This window comes from Perognathus longimembris, chromosome 21, assembly GCF_023159225.1.
Source record: "Perognathus longimembris pacificus isolate PPM17 chromosome 21, ASM2315922v1, whole genome shotgun sequence".
NCBI classification, from domain to species: Eukaryota; Metazoa; Chordata; class Mammalia; order Rodentia; family Heteromyidae; genus Perognathus; species Perognathus longimembris.
In genome coordinates this window covers 39903067-39924425 of record NC_063181.1, presented here as the reverse complement: position 1 = coordinate 39924425, position 21359 = coordinate 39903067, and the positions used below count along the sequence as shown (strand labels likewise).

The 21359-nt window shown below is 44.1% G+C and overlaps 1 protein-coding gene across 1 annotated transcript in view; it reads right to left on the bottom strand.

The window, feature by feature from the left end:
- Positions 1-1061: 1061 nt before the first annotated feature.
- Gtf2e2 (general transcription factor IIE subunit 2) overlaps positions 1062-21359 on the bottom strand; it is a 38508-nt gene continuing 18210 nt past the window's right edge. The window contains exons 3-8 of the mRNA XM_048330545.1: positions 14762-14853; positions 12330-12437; positions 9497-9679; positions 7460-7553; positions 2660-2775; positions 1062-1248 (exon numbers count right to left, since the gene is read on the bottom strand). Of these exons, the coding sequence (XP_048186502.1) occupies positions 1132-1248; positions 2660-2775; positions 7460-7553; positions 9497-9679; positions 12330-12437; positions 14762-14853 (710 nt within the window). The 3' untranslated portion in view covers positions 1062-1131. The remainder of the gene's footprint in view (positions 1249-2659; positions 2776-7459; positions 7554-9496; positions 9680-12329; positions 12438-14761; positions 14854-21359) is intronic.

Genomic DNA, 21359 nt, shown 5'->3' with positions numbered 1-21359 from the left:
GAAGGAAGCGCAGATGGAAAGATCACAGCCTAGACCCACCTCAGCAAAGAACAAGACCCTAGCTCTCCAGTACCCAGTGTAAGAAGGGGCTGGCCAAATGGACCAAGTAATAGACTCGGCCAAGCACAAGACCCCAAGTTCAATCCCCAGTACCAGAAGGGAAAACCACATACCAGCTGGCCCAGGGCTGGGTGACAGTGTGCCTCCAAGCAGCAGACTCAGGATGAGCCACAACGAGGGCTGAAACACACCGAAGTTCATGTTCAAGCTGGCAAGCAAACTTTCCAACCAGGTGCGGGTAGCTCACGCCTCTAGTCCCAGCTACCCTGGAGGCTAAGGTCTTTAGGCTCAAGGTCCAAAATCAGAAAAGTCCAATAGACTCCAAAATAGCCAGCAAAAAAGCCAGCTGGAGTTGTTGCTGAAGTAGTAGAGTGCCAGCCATGAGCAAGCACAAGGCTGAGTTCAGACCCTAGTACTTGGGGGGAGGGGGGGAGAACCCCAACTCTTCCTATCCTTGTTCAAATGGTAGCAGACCATGCAGCTAAAAGAAAGCACTACTAGTTATAGCTCTTTATAGTGTATGTTTATTGCTTAACTTGATAGCAAGAGGCACATCTTGTGTTCCAATCCGGAAATCCATGTGTGGTAATGTGCAGATTCCAATCTTTGCAACATCCCAAACCTGGGACGTCAAGGACTGAAGCTGCCTGCTGCCACTTCCAAAAGTAACAAGAGTTCACCAACGCCTAAGAATTTTTCTACAATGATTTTATTATAAATATGCTCTTTTGGAATAAACGAATGTGGCATTCAAGACTATTTGCCAACTTGCTCTAAATTAAGTAATAAAGAGGAAAAATGGAAGCAGAAACCATTTAGAAGAGAAATAAATAGCAGGCACCTGCCTGCCATGCTAAGTGCCTTTCTCCCAAGAAGTAGCAGGAAGTCCCTGGGCTGGTGCACTGTTCCTCAGTTAAGTTGAGCTTTGGGCTTGGTGGCCCACACCGACTGTGGACGACGGCTCCTCTCCAGTCCTGACAAGCGCACGGGAAGACGGTGTGCAGATGCCACGCATCAACAAAGGAGATTGTGATTGCCTCTGTAATTCTTTGTTCAATGACCAAGTGTCCCCTATTTGCTGGGGGCAATGTCTGAATAATCCTTCAGCACGCCAGCCAAGTGTTCATTGTGAGTCTTAAAACGTCGCTTTTTCTGTGAAGCAGGTTTTTTCCTTCTCTGAATCGGGGCCTGAAAGAAAGGGCAACAGCGTTAGCACACGGGGCAGCACTGGATCCCAGAACCGGCAGCACAGGACGTGGGGCTGGACTTCCCCCTCTACTTCGTGGTCAGACTCGGCCTCCTCAACCCCCAAGGGGCCCTGATGCAGTCTGTTCCTTGACAGCCAAATGCCCATCAAGAAGAAATGGGCACCATGCCTGTAATCCTAGCTACTCAGGAGGCCAAGATCTGAGGATAGAGGTTTGAAACCAGCCCGAACAGCCCAACCAACCACCAGAAAACCAGAAGTGGAGCTCAGAGTGGTAAAACTTAGGGACAGTGCCCAGACCCTGAGTTAAAGCCCCACCCATCACAGACATCTCGAGACACAGACACACAGACAAAATGGGCTGGCACCACACCCAGTGAGAACTATTCTAGTCCCTGAGCAGATAAAACAAGAGAGGAAGTGAAGCTCTGCGTCTTGTCTATTATCAAGTCTAAAAATACATCGACCATCATCATCTTTAAAAAAACAAAAAACTAATATACCAAAACATGGCAATGCAGGAGAACTGCTAACTGTAATATTCTCTATTCTCTATACTTATTAGTGTCCCATGGTTTAAGCAATAATAGGAGATCAAGAGGGCCTTCAGTTATAATCACTCATGCAGAGATCACTGACAATAAACCTTCCCTTTTTAGGAATTTAAAAATGCACTGACTCGTAGGAGGGACAAGGTAACAAACAGTACAAGAAATGTATCCAATGCCTAACGTATGAAACTGTAACCTCTCTGTACATCAGTTTTATAATAAAAACTTAAAAAAAAATTCACTGACTCACCCACAGGCATGTGAAAAAAAAGCCACAAAAGTGACAAGCTACTAAGCACGGGGTGAAAGAAAACGTGGAGGCGCCAACGGCAGCTTGAGGTGGCCATGAGCCCCGGCCACCCGTTCCTGGGCTATGGGTGGTGGTGGTGGTGGTGTGGTTATTGGTGTCCGTCATTGAGGACTCGGGGCTTCTGAAGACAAAACCACCCGGTTCCTAAAGGCGGGGGACGCCCTATCTCGGCCGGCGGAGGCAAGGGCAACAAGTGCAGTTCAGGTGTCAGAGGGCAAGCAGGAGATGAGGCTCCTCTTGGAGAAGTGAGAGTGGGGCAGCTTGGAGCTGCCATGGCGGGGGGGGGGGGGGGGGGCGGCTAGGGAGGCGGCTGGGGGGGGGGGGGTCAGCACTGCAGGACAGGCAGCAGGCATAGCGCGCATGCTCGCCCAGGCTCAGGAAAGCACACCCAACACAGCAGACGTTAGCTGGCTTTCCACTGACAGAACCACCCAGGAAGCGGGAGCCACAGGTGCCCTTCGGAGAGCAGGACGCGCCGCAGCGGCAGCCCGCAGGACAAAGGGCGCAACACAGTTTCCAGGGACTACACACCACTTTCTTTGGTCCAGACTCCTGCATTGAAGAAATTCCCTGTCGCTTCAGATATTCTTCAATCTTCTCCTCATCCATTGAGTCGACAGTGACACTCCTCCACAGTTTCTGGAATTCTGAATGAGACAGGAGTTACCTTTACCACCAACGTTTATAAACCACAGTATTACAGTGATCAAAAAGTCTAGGCTTCACCAGGAGCCGGTGGCGCGTGCCTGTCACCCAAGCGACTCAGGAGGCTGAGATCTGAGGATCGTGGTTCAAAGCCAACCCAGGCAGGAGAGCACATGAGGCCCTGATCCCCACTTAACCACCAGGAAACCAGAAGTGGCACAGTGGCTCAAAGTGGAAGAGCACTGGCCTTGAGGGAAAAACTCAAGAACAGCTTTCAGGACCTGAATGAAAGCACCACCACTGACCAAAATAATAACAGTAACAACAGCAACAAGTTTTAAATGCTATAGGCGTCCAAGTGCACATGAGGTTTTAGCATACACGAAGAAGTCAGACAAGAACGCTGGTGTTGGGCGTTGAGCTCGAGGGCCTGGAACAGGAGGTAGCAGACAGAAGACTCGCAGTGCTCCGCGCAAGGCAGGGGGAACGAACAGCAAGGTGACCATGGCCCCGGCTTTCCCAGGGTAAGAAGGCCTTCTTCTCCTGTCTCTCCCGCTTTTTTTTTTTTTTGGCCAGTCCTGGGGCTTGGACTCAGGGCCCGAGCACTGTCCCTGGCTTCTTCTTGCTCAAGGCTAGCGCTCTGCCACTTGAGCCACAGCGCCACTTCTGGCCATTTTCTGTATATGTGGTGCTGGGGAATTGAACCCAGGGCCTCATGTATACGAGGCAAGCACTCTTGCCACTAGGCCATATCCCCAGCCCCTCTCTCCCGCTTTTTGCACAAGTACTATAAACACCTGTTCATCTGCCCTGAACTCAGCCAACAGTAAGAAACACGTGGCACTCTAGCCATTTACTTGTTAAAATTCTTTTTTTGGGGGCCAGTCCTGGGCCTTGGACTCAGGGCCTGAGCACTGTCCCTGGCTTCTTCCCGCTCAAGGCTAGCACTCTGCCACTTGAGCCACAGTGCCACTTCTGGCCATTTTCTGTATATGTGGTGCTGGGGAATCGAACCCAGGGCCTGATGTATACAAGGCAAGCACTCTTGCCACTAGGCCATATCCCCAGCCCCTACTTGTTAAAATTCTTTTGAAGTCAATCAGGGGACCGGTGAGAGATAGAACTACAGCCCTCTGAGAATCCAGCCACGTCCTATGCTCAAGAGCCCCAGGGTCCCCTGCAATGTCGTCACTGTGGCAATCAAAAGAAATCGCCCAGCGTGGCCTCACTGGCTTCACCAACAGCTGCTGCATGCGGCTGTGCTCATCAGCATCCAGTTTTAATATGTATTTATTATAATTATCAGTAAATTCTAATTTTAGCTTATTACTTAAAAGCACTGGAGTACTTTGTTTTGTTGTTGCTTCTGCAGGACTGAGACTGAGCTCAGGGCCTCAGGTCTGCTAGACAGGTGCTCCATCACTGTAGCCAACAGCCTCTTTTGGTGTTGCTTATGGCTAGCTTTTCTGTCTGGGCTCGTCTAGGATTGTAATCCTCCCATTTCTCAGCTTCCCAAAATAGTTAGGCAGTGGCCACCGCTACCCACCTACTACCTTTCAGCCCTACTTTAACAACATTGGGACAGATGTGGGTAGTGCAGCTCCAGTAAGAACACAACATTACTGTTCAAATTTTCCTACAGTTGTTGGGGGAAGTGTGTCATAGGAAAGAATTCTGGTTTTGACTATGAATTCATTGCACTGCAATTTATCAATACTTGCAAATTTATAGGATCAGCAGTACTTACAGCTGGACTTACTGGTGGCTCACTCCTGTAATCATAGCTACACAGCAGGCTAAGATCTGAGGACTGCGGTTCAAAGCCAGCCCAGGCAGCAAAATTTGTAAGGCTCTTATCTCCAATTAACCACTGGAAATCCAGAAGTGGTGCTGTGGCTCAAAGTCATAGGGTGCTACCCTTGAGCAAAAAGAGCTCAAGGACAGTGCCCAGGCCCTGAGTTCAAGCCCCACAATGAACAACAAAAAGCTTTATAAATATATATATATATACACACACACATATATATTCTAAGTGATATGTATATATTAGAAGTAATATATGTATACACATATTACTTAGAATACATATTGTGTATTATTCTGCATTTCTCTTTGTATAGCAAAAAATGGTAAAGAGGACAAAGTATGTCTGGAAAAAAAGAACCATCCAGAGCTCAGGGTAAGACTAAAAATCATAGCTACTAATATATATGGGGAGGAGGGGTGCAGACACAGAGAGAGAATGTGTGTGTGTGTGTCCTGGAGCTTGAACTCAGGGCCTGGGCAGTGTCCCTGAGTTTTTTTGTACAAGGCTAGCACCCTACCACTTGAGCAACAGCTCCATTTCTGGATTGGGGGGTGGGGGCGGTTCCTCCTGCTGCTGGCTTTGAATCCCATTCCTCAGATCTCGGCCGCCTGAGTAGCTAGGATTACAGGCGTGAGCCAACGGTGCCTGGCAAGAGTCCTGAATTCTAAGGAGAAAAGTAGAATTGCTTAAGCTTCCAGCTGAAAACAAGTTAGTAGCAATGGGGGGAAAAGTCAAGTCATGAATTCTCATGGGGTACAGCAAGACAATTATGTAACTCTAAGACATCACTGCAGATGTGGTCTTAGTGCTTAAATGGCTATTTCTTTGTCAGTCATGGTGCTTCAACTCATGACCTAGAGGCACACTGTCCCTGAGCTCTTTCACTCAAGGGTAGCACTCTACCACTTTGAGCCATGGCGCCACTTCTTGTTTTCTGGGAGCTGACTAGAGATAATAGCCTTTCATGCCCAAGATGCTCCAAACTGTGATCCTCAGATCTCAGCCTCCCGAGTAGCTAAGATTACAGGTATGAGCCACTGAAATGACTATGTCTTTGTGATGTGCTTAGTGACATGCAAACTACACACCTGCGAGTGAAGGGCTGGATAAGTAAGGAGGCAAACAAGGAGAATCAAAACAACTAGTGTCTTGGCTACTCTGTTTCCAATACTATAAGAATACTTAAAAATAGCTCATAATGTGGGCTGGGGCATGGCTTGAGTGGAAGAGCCCAGTGTGCACAAAGCCATATTCACACCCCAGCAAAAACAGATTTGTGTGCTCTTTCTATGGCTTCTGTTGGCTCATTTCACCCTCGTGAGGCGGTGAGGCTGTACAGGTGAAGACTGACAGGGTATCTTACCTATTTTAAACCCCTCTTGACACTTCATTTACACTGCATCTAAATTCTCAGAACCGACTTGTGCAGTAACTCGTACACCAAAGCCCCACCAATCTGCGTTCACTCGTCCGATTAATTACCAAGCCGTAAACGGCCTCCCTACTTGAGCTTAATCACTCAAGAGAGAATCCAGGGTGACTCCAGCGTGCCTGAAAGCCACCTAGTCCATATTTCCTCCCGTGGCCCAGACTGCCACCTAGTGGCTAAAATAAACACTGCCACCACTGGAATCAAAACAGTATCTTTTGAGGTGTCTAATCATTTTCTCCCTCTCTGGGAACCTAACTTTTCACCTTGTTAGGCAAGGGCTCTGCCACTGAGTTATAACTCATCCCTAAGACATGTCCATTTTCAATTAATCTCATGTGGAAATACAAAGCAAAAATTCTTTGCAGTATTAACAAGAACTTTTATTGGTTTATTTTTTTAATGAGAGAGGAGGGGGGGAGGGAGAGAGAGAGAGAGAGAGAGAGAGAGAGAGAGAGAGAGAGAGAGAGAGAGAGAGAGAGGAGAAAAATTTACACATTTAAAGTAACCTCAGTAAATTTGCCTAAAATAGGAATTTCAGTCTATAGGAGCCAAGAATTTTTTCATCCCTGAACACTAAAATATAGCCAGGGCAATAGTGGCTCATGCCTATAACCCTAACTGCTCAGGAGGCTGAGATCTGAGGATTGCAGTCCAAGGCCAGAACAGGCAGGGAAGTCCATGAGACTCATCTCCAATTAACCACCAGAAAACCACAAGTGGAGCTGTAGCTCAAAGTAATAAAGCGCTAGCCTTGAGCAAAAAGCTCAGGGACACCACCCAGGCCCTGAGTTCATGCCCTACAACCAAAGGGGGGGGGGGGGGGAAGAGAACAACAACAACAAAACCCTGAACTGAAATACAAAACATAGGCATTACATATTTGAAGGAAGGAGATTAACATTAGTACACTGCAACAAAAGGAAAAATTATCCCCTTCCTTTCCAAGTGTGAAACTTTGATTCTCACTGTATAAGCCAGGCCAGGCAGCACACTTGGGAGACTGAGTCAGGAACTGCGATTTGAGGACAGCCTGAACTCTACAGTCAGATCCCATCTCAAAACAGTTGAACAAAACCAAACAGAACACCCAATGCATATCTGCTCTATGAGCCAGTTGTTGTTTCTAGAAGTTGATAATACTGAAAAAGCATTAAAATATTTAAATTTTAGCTGCATTATAAATATAAATCTCAGCTTGGAATATGGCCTCGTATACATGAAGCCCTGGGTTCGATTCCCCAGCACCACATATCTAGAAAAGGCCAGAAGTGGTGCTGTGGCTCAAGTGGTAGAGTGCTAGCCTTAAGCAAAAAGAAGCCAGGGACAGTGCTCAGGCCCTGAGTTCAAGCCCTAGGACTGGCAAAAAAAAATTTTTTTAATAATAAATAAATATCTTCATTACCCTAAGACTAATATACTTGTAAACTAAAAGTGCACAAAGACTCACCTTCATCCACAGAAAACTGACAGCTCTTATCATTGAAGAAAAGTATTTTTTTCTTGTCAGGACGATTAACCATTAGTATCTGGTCACCTAAAGCCTTAAACATGAAAAAATATTTCAGTAAACTCCCTTTACCTCAGGAAACAGTTGATTTGCACAACAAAAGCCTCCTTTTAACCTGCAGCAGGCCATTTGGGTTCATAGCACCAGTTTCAATTTCTGAGATTTATTTCTTGAGCAGTTCTATTTTTAAGGATGGACATTTTGTTCTATTATACTTGGAAGAACTCTGCAGAGCTACCATAAAACTAACTCAATTACTGGGTTGGGAATGTGGCTTAATGGTAGAGTGCTTGCCTCGCATACATGAAGCCCTGGGTTCGATTCCTCAGCACCACATATACAGAAAAAGCCAGAAGTGGCGCTGTGGCTCAAGTGGTAGAATGCTAGCCTTGAGCAAAAAGAAGCCAGGGACAGTGCTCAGGCCCTGAGTTCAATCCCCAGGACTGGCAAAAAAGAAACAAAAAACACTCAATTACTATCTGGGTCTAGTGGACTCTTACTACAGTAAGATCACTGTGGAATGGTACCATTTGAGCTATCTGACTAGTTTGTCATTATCCATTCTTTCCAACAGTTTTTCATAAGCTCGCGTACCATGAAAATGGAAGAATGCCTGACTCATCTAGAAGTGTGAGGCAACAGAAAAACAAGAGTCAGGCTTTTGTTCTCACTGCCTTGCCCAAATACTGCATTAGCTTTCCAGAAGCTAGAGAGGCTACAGGAGGCTCTGCTGGCCACAAGTTTGACTATAAATACTTAATAGCATAAAGCAAAGACCACAAAAAATAGGGCATTGTCAAAGACATGCACCCTAGCTACATTTGTTTTTCTCTTTCAGATTTTTTTGTTATAACATTATACACAAGATGTATATAATGATCCTAACACCTTTATAGTGACCAGATATAGTTGAAATGTCCATTACAAGAAAGAAAACAAAGCTGAGTGCTGGTGGCTCATGTCTGTAATCCTGGCTACTCAGGAGACTAAGAGTTTGAACAGCCAGCCCAGGCAGGAAAGTGTGAGACTCTTATCTCCAACTAAATCAAAGGAAAAGCCTGAGTGTGTGTGTGTGTGTGTGTGAATATATATATATATATATATGTTAAAAAAAATTAAAAAGGAAGGAATTTTCAACTAGCTTGTCCTTCACCCAGAAAATCATCACACCAAGTTCTTTGTCAGTGGGTCATGGAGCCTGAACTCAGGGCCTGCATACTGTCTCTGAGCTTTTTTGCTCAAGGCTAGAACTCTACCATTTTGAACCACAGCCCCATTTCCTATTTTATTGTGGCAAATTGGAGCTAAGAGTCTCATGGACTTTTCTGGCCAGGCTGGCTTTGAACCACAATCCTCAGATCTCAGCTAAGTAGCTAAGACTGAAAGCATGAGCCACTGGAACCCAGCTTCACACAGTTTTTTAAGTTTTTTTAAGTCTTTTAACACCTTGCTCTGTTGGTGTTTGCTAAAACTTATTAGATACAGAGGTTTCACTGCATTAAAATCATTTTCTTGTCTCTCCAGTCCCTGCTATGTTAAATTCTTATTAAAATTTCTAATAAAGCCGCTTTGCACCCTAACTTTATAATTACGTAAAATATTCCTAAAATGCTGGGTGCTGGTGGCTCAGATCTGAGGATTGTGGTTCAAAGTCAATCTGAGCAGAAAAATCTGTGAGACTCCAATTAACCACCAGAAAACCAGGAGGTGCCCTGTCACTGAAAGTGGTAGGACACTAACTAGCCTTGAGCTCAGAAACAGTGCCCAGGCCCTGAGTTCAAGCCCCATGACCAACCGTACACACATACACACACACACACACACAGACACACACACACACACACACATCTTAATATATTTTAAGATTGCAGTACTCATGAATTGGAAAACTCTTGTTTTTCAGTAGTGCTTCACATACACTGTTGGAGACTTTAAAAACAACTGATATCTTAAATATGCTTACAATCATATACTTACCTTGACAGCTTTCTGGGAATTAGGCAGTCCTTCCTCTATGTCTTCTAATAGAATCCCCCCTAACCCTCGCTGGTCATGCTGGTCCAAGAGGCGAAGGAGGGCCTTCTTATCTTTCAAGTTGTGCTTGGGCTTGAAGGCGTATTTCCCGTCTATCACTTCAATTTTGGGATTGTTTACTAATGCCTGTAATAGTGACACAATTTGGATGGTCAAAAAGGACACCTCCTTTCTGTTCGTAAATTTGAACAGTCATCAGTACAGAGGAGGCAAGCTAGAAAATGCATTTGAACGATCACATCCAAAACACTAGACATCAGAATCCCACAACAACAGCAGCTAAATATCAGCATGGGACTGGTGTTTTCATTTTTTAATCATCTATGTATATATTCCTTGCAGAAAAATAAATATCTTATCATAACTGCTTTGAAGAAAGCTTAATTTATATTCTTTCAGAGGTAAACTGGGTAAGAAATGATAAAATTCCTATTAAGTGACAAAGTAAACTGGGCATTGCCCATCCCACATCCAACGTATAATTACTGTATATTGCATGTCTATGACGACACTGCCCTGGAAGAAAGAGCCAATAACCAGACTCCCTACATGCTACCTGCTGCCATGGTTAGAGGCTAAGCAGATGCCAAAAGACTATCTGCTTCACTAATACTGATAAACTACATCATTTTGTGAAAACCAAGAACTATATTTTCCTTGATAACATAAACTGAATTACCTCATGAATGTTCTATTTTTGTTTGTTTGAGACAACGTCTTGCTCTGTCACCCAGGCTGGCCTGGCCTCATCCTCCCATTGCCAAGATTTCAGATATGTGCCCTGGATACCTGTGGTCTTTTCTCTTTTTCAGATTTTGTGTGTGTTTTGTGTGTGTGTGTGTGTGTGTGTGTATTAGTTTATAATATAACATTTACAACAGGATATGTGTAGCTTATAAAATATCTACTTTATTATATATGTAATATTACATATACCCTTCCTTCTTACTTCCTTACCTCCCTTCCTCCTCCCTTCCCCTCTCCCTGCTTGTGCGGGTCTGCAGTTTTCCTGAGAGGCCTCTGTGATGTTTGTAAATGATGTTCACTGCCTCCTTCATCAACAAGGGCCTCTGTTCTATTTCTTTTTTTTGCCAGTCCTGGGGACTGAACTCTTGAACTCTTCTTGGCCCAAGTGCTAATCCAGCTTCTTTTGCTCAAGGCTAGCACTCTACCACTTGAGTCACAGCTCTACTTCTGGCTCTTTTGGGGGCTAGTTTATTGGAGATATGAGTCTCATGAACTTTTCTTCTCAGGCTGCCTTTGAACCATGATCCTCAGATCTTAGCCTCCTGAATAGTTAAGATTACAGGTGTGAGCCACCAGTACCCAGCATGTTTTTGTTCTTTTGAGACAGGGTCTCACCGTGTATCTTAAGCTGCCCTGGAACTTGATATTTGGCCCAATCCTCCTACCTCAGCCTCCCTCCTGCTGTGCATGCCACCACGATCAGCTCACCTTGGATCCTTAGACTCTGACACTAGTCTCAAAAAGCCATCTCCTTTGTCATCATTTAATAATAGAGACCCTCAACATTCTTAAACATCTGAATGTTTATAATGTTATTCATAAGCCAGTGCCATGGCTCTGACGATTGGGGTTCAAATCCAGCCTAGGCAAGAAAGTTTGTGAGGCTCTTATCTCCAATTAACTACCAGAAAACCAGATGTGCCCTGTGGCTCGGGCGGTAGAGAGCTAGCCTTGAGCTGAAGAGCTCAGGGACAGCACCCAAGCCCAGAGTTCTAGCTTCACAACAACAACGAATAAGTTATTTACCTCCAAATTATCATGCTCTGTGTATGTTGAACTTCCTTCAAATGGAGTGTGGCTAAATATTCATGAAAAGGATTTAACAAACAGTAATAGTGTACTGAAGTACTGAAGGTATGTCTGTACCTCACACTTAAAATTTTCTAAAACATGCCTTTACAAGTATGTAAACTATACATTTAACAACTTGAAATATACCAACTAATCTCAAAATGAAAGTGAAGGTGCTACCTTCACATCTTCACGACTTTTATGCTGAAGTCTAAACTCCAAGATGTGTAGATACACACTTAAAATCATGGCGAAACTACTAGGTCACAACGATTCATAGAAATGTTTAAAACCAAAACAAGTTGGATGCTGGTGACTCACTCCTGCCATTCTAGCTTCTCAGGAGGCTGTGCTCATGACCAGCCTCGGCCAAAAGGGTTTCCACGACCTCTTCTCAACCCGCACATGCCCGAAATCCTAAGCTGTCTGGGAGGCTGAGACTGGTTCCAGGCCAGCCTGGGAAGAAAAGTCTACAGGTTTCTGTCTCAATGGAGAGAGCTGGGTAGGGCAGCATGTGCCTCACGTCCTCAGCAACTGTAAGCAGCCTAAAAATAGACAGACTGGGGTCCAGACCACGCAGGTGGGGAGGGAGCAGGACCTGTCTTAAAGATAACCAGAGAAAAACAGGACTGGAGGTTTGGCTCAGTGGTAGAGTAGCTGCCTAGAAAAATTAGAAGTGTGAGCTCAAACTTTAGCACTGGAATATATATATATAGACACACATACACCACTTCTCTAATAAAAAGCACTGAGCACTACAAGCATTATCAGACTTCAGTACACCAGGAATGCTTTGAAGGCGGGGAAAGGACTCTGTGGTGGAGTTTTGCCAAGCTTTGGGTTCAGTCCCTAGCACTGCACCACACCAACACACATAAAGACACACGCCCTCTAGCCACAGCAAGTGTGTCTTCATAACAGACTGCTCCTTTGACAATAGTTCTCAGCCTGCTCATACCTCAGTCATTAACCATTGTTTCTGCTTGAGTCCAATGTCTAAATGCTGGGTTTCATCCAGAATCTCTTCTAGTGTCAGAGGGTGTGTATCTCCTCGCTGGTGCCGAGTCTATAAAGGGAAGAAGTGATCATTACAAGCGTCTTTAAATGTAAGAGGCAGATGCATTTTTTAAAAAGTTACACACAGATCAATCCTCTTAGGAATTGTGGAACGTGCTTTTGAGGCAGTGTGACCAGAGTGAAGAGGATCATGGACTGTGAAACCATACAGAACTAGACTCAAAAGTCCTGGCTGGAGGAAATCTAAGGCAAACTGAGGAAAAATATTTGTAACTCCCTACTACATAGAACTATATCCTAACCAGAAAATACAGACAACAGAAAAAGAAAACAACAAACATACAAAAAGATATTCAATTCCACCAAGAAATGTCTCACCTCTCAGACTAGTGGTCAGGGTACAACATAGCATACACATCAGAAAAAGCAAAATGGGGCCAGGCATAGTGACTCGCACCTGTAACCAGACACATGGGAGGTGGAGGTCGGAGCCGCACAGCTTGATGCCATCCTGGGCAAAAATTCACAACTCTTCCCAACAAAAAAATGCCAGCAGCCCAGCACGGGTGGCTCACGCCTGTAATCCTCGCTACTCAGGAGGCTGAGACCCAAGGATCATGGTTTAAAACAGGCAGGAAAGTCCATGAGACTCATCTCCAATTAACCACCGGGAAACCAGAAGTGGCATGTTGGCTCAAAGTGGTAGAGCGCTAGCCTTGAGCTGAAGATCCCCAGGGACAACTTTTAGGCCCTGAGTCCAAGCCTCACAACTGGAAGCCAAAAAAAAAAAAAAAAGAAGAAGAAAAGCTGGGTATGGCAGTGCACGACCACCATCCTAGCTAGTAGGGAAGGAGGAAAAAAAAAAAAAAGGATTACAGTCTAGGCTGGCAAAAGCAGGAGAACTATCTCAAAAATATAAATAGATAGATAGATAGATAGATAGATAGATAGATAGATAGATAGATAGATAGATAGATAGATAAATGGGGGGTGGGGGGGATAGGAATGTGGCTTAGTGGTAGAGTGCTTGCCTAGCATACATGAAGCCCTGGGTTCCATTCCTCAGCACCGCATACACAGAAAAAAGCCAGAAGTGGCGCTGTGGCTCAAGTGGCAGAGTGCTAGCCTTGAGCAAAAAAATAAGCCAGGGACAGTACTCAGGCCCTGAGTTCAAGCCCCATGACCAACCAAAAAAGAAAACAAAAAAAAAAAACAAAAAAAAAAAAACAAGCAAAAAGAGCTGAAGGGGGCTGGGGATATGGCCTAGTGGCAAGAGAGCTTGCCTCGTATACATGAGGCACTGAGTTCGATTCCCCAGCACCACATGTACAGAAAATGGCCAGAAGTGGCACTGTGGCTCTAGTGGCAGAGTGCTAGCCTTGAGCAAAACGAAGCCAGGGACAGTGCTCAGGCCCTGAGTTCAAGGCCCAGGACTGGCCAAAAAAAAAAGAGCTGGAGAAGGGAAAAAGGGAGAGGTAGTACATTCAAAAGTACAGTTATGGGCTGGGAATATGGCCTAGTGGCAAGAGTGCTCGCCTTGTATACATGAAGCCCTGGGTTCAATTCCTCAGCATCACATATATAGAAAAAGCCGGAAGTGGCGCTGTGGCTCAAGTGGCAGAGTGCTAGCCTTGAGCAAAACAAAGCCAGGGACAGTGCTCAGGCCCTGAGGCCAGGGCCCAGGACTGGCAAAAATAAAATAAAAATAAAAATACAGTTATTCTGTACAAAGTAAATGAGCTATTATCAAACTACAAAAAGCCATAAAATAGCCAGGAATGGACATGTTTCATTCTGCTAGAGGTAGAGACAGAGTATCGCACATTGGGGACAACCCAGGGGAAAATGTTAATAAGACCCTATCCTGGACAGCAAGCACAATACTGAGTTCAAACCCCAGAAACGCCAAAAAGGAATGAGAGAATCAGAATCCTAAGGGCTAGGAATGTAGTTCAGCGGCGTTGCCACAAGTGACTAACAAATTAAAAGGTAATGTATCAACCACCTGGGTGCATTCTTTAAGTTACATGGTAGACTTCAATTACATACTTTAAGTAATATAAATTAAGCACATCAACTGCTGTAATGCTTTTTCATTTTAAGATATAGGTGCCATAAGAAATGTACACACTCTGCCTTATGAAACTGTATCCCCTCTGTACATCACTTTGACAATACAGAAATGGGAAAAAAAAGAAGGAAAAAGAAGATGTAGGGGCCATACATTTTTAAACTATGCATACTGAAAATGCAAATTTTGATAAATTTCAACAGGTAAATAAAAATGTAAATTTGTATACATTTTTTAAAATTCCAATCCCCTTCTTTTGCCAAAAACTTAAGAAGATTGTTGTTAGCTGAGTTGTTACTTACTTTCATGTAATTCACGATCTTAGCAAGTACACCAAACTTATATCCAGAGCTTCCAGACAGAGCTTTCAAATTAAATGATCCATTGCTATGATCTGGAAATGAAGTTCAAAAAACAGTAGCTTTGCATTATTATGACTTTTAAGCAATGAAGAAAATGATTTTAACTCTGGTAAAATCTTTTGTTTAAATTTTTTCCCGAATTCTATGCTGTAAAATCTTGGTGAAGACCACAAAAGTCTTTGTAAGCATATTAAGCTGTCAATGTTCTAAGTTCAGAAATGACATACAAACAGAGCATTGAAATCTTGCCTGGGAAGCTGTGTGGGACAGCTCACAATGCAATCCTAACTACTTAAGAAGGCACGATGAGGAGCGCCGTGGTTTTAGCGCTGTGGTTCACCTGTCCTCTCAGCTGCATGAGAAACACAGGGGAGAACTGTGATCCAGGCAAAGCATGAGGCCCTATTCCAAAATGCCCAAACAGCGAAAGCAAAAATGAGTTGAGCGAATGACTCAAATGGTAGTGAGTCTGCCTAACAACACAAGAGACCTTGAGGTGAACCCCCAGTACCACCACAAAAATACATACATGTAATAGACCAGGGGATGTAGCTTGATGTTGGAGCAGCTACCCAACATGATGCACAAGGACCCGAATTCAACCTCTAGCACCCCTCCACACATACAAGTATTAAAATAGTTGGTCTGTGTGTGTGCAGGAGATCAAATCCAGGGCCTGAACACATTAGGCAAGTGTTCTACCAATGAATAATATCCCCTTATGGAAAATAACATTTTTTTTTGGCAGTCCTGGGGCTTGGACTCAGGGCTGAGCACTGTCCCTGGCTTCGTTTGCTCAAGATTAGCACTTTACCTCTTGAGGCATGGCACACACCTCTGGCTTTTTCTGTGTATGTGGTGCTGAGGAATCAAACCCAGGGCTTCATGCATGCAAGGCGAGCAATCTACCACTAGGCCACATTCACAGCCTCAGAAATCTTTATGGAAGATTATTTCAGAACATCTGACCATTACAGACAGAAACCCTAGGCCTAATGTCATCAACTGGGTGACAACAGTCACACACAATATATCAATATATAGATCTCCCATCACAAATTCTAGAAAAACATCTCAGAAGTACAGATTCTATTAGCAAGCCATGAGATCAGATTTCATCAAGTGCTCATGTGGCTAACCCCCAGAGAGGTTACATAAAGGAAGGAGGGGGCCAGTCTCTGCCATCAGCTTGGTAATAATCATTTAAACAAAGGATTACATCAGAACAACCACAACTCAAATGTAACAATTGTCAGAGATCCAAAAGTACAGCTAAAAGATGTTAACGTAATACTCCTTTGAGAAGAATTATTTATTAAATATGCTTTCTTGAAACAAAAATGAAAACTCCGTGTACAATCATCCCTTAAAAATAACTTTATTGTTATTTGACAAGTAGCTTATCTGGCATGTAGAAGTCCACAGTGTTCCTTAAAGTAACAGTAATATTAACATTGCCCTACCAAAAGCTGTTACTATTTCATGAAGGAAGCTGGTAATGTTTGTTTTCGTTGTTTTTTGTTTTTGCTTTTGGCCAGTCCTGGGGCTTGAACTCATGGCCTCGGCACTGTCCTTGAGCTCTTTTTGCTCAAGGGTAGCACTCTACCACAGCATTACTTCCGGCTTTTTTCTGTGTATGTGGTACCAAGGAATTGAATCCAGGGCTTAGTGCATGCTAGGCAAGCACGCTACCACTAGGCTAAACTTCTGGCCCATCATACACTTATTTTAACAGTGTCATCTCTTCCCTCATTTTTCCCAGTTACCCCTCCCCTTTCCCCACAAGTTGTATAGTTCATTGTTAACATCATCTCTATCTAGTATCATTGCTGCATTGGTTCACACTCTGTCCCACCATTTTTGTGTTCCCTTACCCTCCCCAAAAGAGATAAACTTACATATAAAAGGTACAGAAATCGAAAACTGACAAAGGAGAAAATAAAATTTAAAAATCCACTTGTTTCCATGTCTTGCAGAGCTCATCATTTTGTATGAGTACGTGCACGTAGCTTTTTTTTTTTTTTTCTGGGGAGGGGGTGGTCATGGGACTTGAACTCAGGATCTGAGTGCTGTCCCTGCTTGGAGCCACAACACCACTTCAGGTTTTAGGGTGGCTAGCTGGAGATAAAAGTCTCATGGACTTTTGTGCCCAAGCTGATGTCAAACCATGACCCTCAGTTCTCAACCTCCTGAGTAGGATTACAGCCTTAAGCCATCAGAACCCAGCCTAGTACTTCTGTACTTTTTTTTGGGGGGGTGGGGGGGTGTTGGGGGGCAGCTGTGGGGCTTAAACGCAGGGCCTGGACACTGTCCCTGAGCTTCTTTGCTCAAGGCTAGCGCTCCACCACTTGAGCCTAGAGCCACTTCCAGCATCTTCTGTTTACGCAATACTGAGGAATCGAACTCAGGGCTTCATGTATGCTAGGCAAGCACTCTACCAAGCCACATTCCCAGCCTCTGCATTTACTATTTCAATATGATTATTACCTCCATGGTTCAATCCCCTCTAGGCACTCATGACACGTGGAAACAGTTAACACTCATTGACATTATCACCTGTCAAGCATCATGTCAAGTGATTTTCACATTTATTCCCTTCTAAAAATCCTACAGAAAAGGTGTTTTGTGGGGCTGGGAATTTGACCTAGTGGTAGAGTGCTTGCCTCGTGTACATGAAGCCCTGGGTTCGATTCCTCAGCACCACATATATAGAAAAAGCCCCAAGTGGCGCTGTGGCTCAAGTGGTAGAGTGCTAGCCTTGCGCAAAAAAGAAGCCAGAGACAGTGGTCAGGCCCTGAGTCCAAACCCCAGGACTGGCAAAAAAGAAAGAAAAAGAAAAAAATGGAGGTGAAAAGCAATCTACAGACTCAAAGCAATCCCCATTAGATTAGTTATCCTTCACAGAAGTAGAAAAATCAATCCTGAAGTTCACATGGAAACATTAAAGATCCAGAATAGCAAAAGTAATCCTGAGCAAAAAAAGAGCAATGCCAGAGGTTTCACAATACCAGACTTCAAATACTATAGTAACAAAAACAGCATGGGACTGGCACAAAAACAAGTGGTCCAATAGGAGACCTAAAAACAAGCCCATGATGCTAGAGACACCTGATTTTTGACAAAGACTATAGGTTGGAAAAAAGACAACCTCTTCAACAAGTGGTGCTGTGAAAACTGGGCCTCCATATATCCAGTTTCCAACAGAAGACTGACATTAGACCCCTAATCTCCACCCTGTACAAAAAACAATGCAAAATGAACTGCAGATTTCTCAGGGATGCAGGGGGTGGGGGGGCAGCACCGGCCTTTGAAATCAGAGCCTAGCAGGCAGGCACTTGCCTCCTGTGAGCTGCACTCCCAGCTCTGGATCCAAGATCTTAATGTGGGATCTGAGACTGGGAAAGCTACAGGAAAACAGAGGACAGTATGAAACTGTAACCCCTCTGTACAGCACTCTGACAATAAATTATTCAAAAAAACACCCATAAGACAAACACTGGAAGACACAGGCCTTTTCTGAACAGGACTCCAATAGCTCAGGAAAGGGGCTGGGGATATAGCCTAGTGGCAAGAGTGCCTGCCTCGGATACACGAGGCCCTAGGTTCGATTCCCCAGCACCACATACGCAGAAAACGGCCAGAAGCGGCGCTGTGGCTCAAGTGGCAGAGTGCTAGCCTTGAGCGGAAAGAAGCCAGGGACAGTGCTCAGGCCCTGAGTCCAAGGCCCAGGACTGGCCAAAAAAAAAAAAAAAACAACAAAAAAAAAAAAAACCAATAGCTCAGGAAATAAGAACAAGAATTGACAAATGGGGCTACAACAAATTATACAGTTTTTTGCAGAGAGAAGGAAACAACCACCAGAATGAAGAGACAATCCAGAATATCAAAATATCTTTGCAAGCTATTCATCAGATAAGTGATTAATATTTGTAATACAGAGTTCATAAAATTAACCAATACAATACGCCAATTAATAAAGTTCTCAGAAATATAAACAGCTAATAAATACATGGGAAACTGTTCAACACCCTTTGCCATAAAAGAAATAAAAATCAAAACTACAATGACTCAATTTCCCTCCAGTCAGAATGGCAATCAGAAAACTAAGCCAGGCACAGATAGGATTAGGTGCATACATGTAATCCTAACTATATAGGAGGCTGAGATCTCAGAGTCTCCATTCAAAGCCAGCTGGAGCAGAAAAGTAGTTGCATCTCCAATTAACCAGCAGAAACTGGAAGCAGAAGCGGAGCTGTAAGCTTACATGGTAAAGCACCATCTCCTAGTATCAGCTATAAAGGAGAGCACACTGGTCCTGAGTTCAAGGCCTAGGTCAGCCATGAAAAGAAAGTGCTGGTGATGATTTGGGAGAAACACAAAAAAAGAACCCTATGTGCTAACAGTAAGAATATTAAATTAGTGCAGCTACTATAGAAATCAGCATGAAAGGGCTGGGAATGTGGCTTAGTGGTAGAGTGCTTGCCTGGCATGCACGAAGCCCTGAGTTCAATTCCTCAGCACCGCATACACAGAAAAAGCCAGAAGAGGCGCTGTGGCTCAAGTGGTAGAGTGCTAGCCTTGAGCAAAAAGAAGCTCAGGAACGGTGCCCAGGCCTGGAGTCCAAACCCCAGGACTGGCAATAAGTAAGTCAGCATGAGAGTTCCTCAAAAAGCTAAAAACAGCCTACCTTATGACCCCCCCAATAGTTTTGGGCATGTACCCTAAGAAGTGTTAACACATAGGAGAGATACATGCACACCCATGGTTATCACAGCAACCAATGAATAAAGAAATTGTAGCACAAACACAGAATGAGGACTATTATGCAGGGAATGAATGGGACTAGAGATCATGTTGAGCGAGCCGAGCTCAAAAGGGCAAATATTGCGTGTTTGCACTCATCTGCAGAAACCCAAACCAGAGCCAAGTGGTAGTGATAACAGGGTATAAACATCAAAGGAGGACTGTGGGGGGAGGAGGGCTGAGCAAGAAGAGGGAGAAGATACTGAGGAGTAAATGTGATCCAAGTATACTAGCTATTGTGATTTAACATAAAACCCACTAAATACTGGTTATAGAGAGTAAAAAGGGGGTTGAACCTACTGTTTCCTTGTTTTAATTTAGTTAAAAAATATTAAGCTTGGGCTGGGAATGTGGCTTAGCAATACAGTGCTTGCCTAGCATGCATGAAGCCCTGGGTTCGATTCCCCAGCACCACATACACAGAAAAAAGCACCAGAAGTGGCGCTGTGGCTCAAGTGGTAGAGTGCTAGGCTCATGCAAAAGGAAGCCAGGTGATCGTGCTCAGGCCCTGAGTTCTAGCCCCAGGACTGGCCCCCCCAAAAAAAGTAGTGTGTGTGTGTGTGTGTGTGTGTGTGTGTGTGTGTGTGTGTGTAGAGAGAGAGAGGTAGAGAGAGAGAGCTACAGAGAGGAGATAAGCTATATGTGTGTGTATTATATATGTGTATATCCTATGCTACATATAAACAACTTACTGGGAAGACTATGAAAAGAAGTAGACTAAAGTGTATTAAGGACAAACACCAAGCTGGGCACTACGGGCTCACACTTCACTCCTAGCTACTCAGGAGGCTGAGATCTGAGAACTGAGGCTCAAAGCCAGCCAGGGACACGAATGACTGAGAGACTCTTATTGCCAATTAGAAATCACAGAAAAAGTTGGAAGTGGTAGTGCTATGGCTCAAGTGATAAAAAGTGCTAGCCTTGGGGCTGGGAATATGGCCTAGTGGAAAAGCGCTTGCCTTGTATACATGAAGCCCTGGGTTCAATTCCTCAGCACCACATATATAGAAAAAGGCGTAAGTGGCGCTGTGGCTCAAGTGGTAGAGTGTTAGCCTTGAGCAAAAAAAGAAGCCAGGGACAGTGCTCAGGCCCTGAGTTCAAGCCCCAGCCGTTGCAAAAACAAAACAAAACGAAACAAAAAATGTTGGCCTTGAGCTTAGGGATCTGTCCCTAAGCTCCAGGCCCAGAGGTCAAGCCACAGGATTGCCAAAAAAATAAAAATAAAAATAAAAAAATAAAGAAAATTATGAACCATACAGTTTTGCTTACCACAGGATTCTCAGTTCCTAATTCAATGCCACCCAGAGTCAATAAAGATATTTCCATGTTTATGGCCAGAGAAACTATTATCAAATTATGATTTAAATAGTCTACACAGCAAAAATTTACCCAGCTGTTTTAGCAGCTACTCTCCTAATTAAAAATGTCGATTCTGTTTAGACCAAACTCAAAACAATACACTATAACTTAAAACATTCTAACCAAGAGCTGGTGGCTCACACCTATAATCCTAGCTACTCAGGAGGCTGAGCTCTGAGGATCACAGTTCAAAGCCAGCCCAGGCAGGAAAGTCTATGAAACCCTTATCTCCAATTAACCACCAGAAAACCGCAAGTGGCACCATGACTCAAAGTGGTAGAGTACTATATACTTCAGTGAAAAAAGCTCAGAGACAGTGCCCAGGCTCCAAGTTCAATCCCTATCACTGACAAAAAAAAATATTCTATTACTGAAC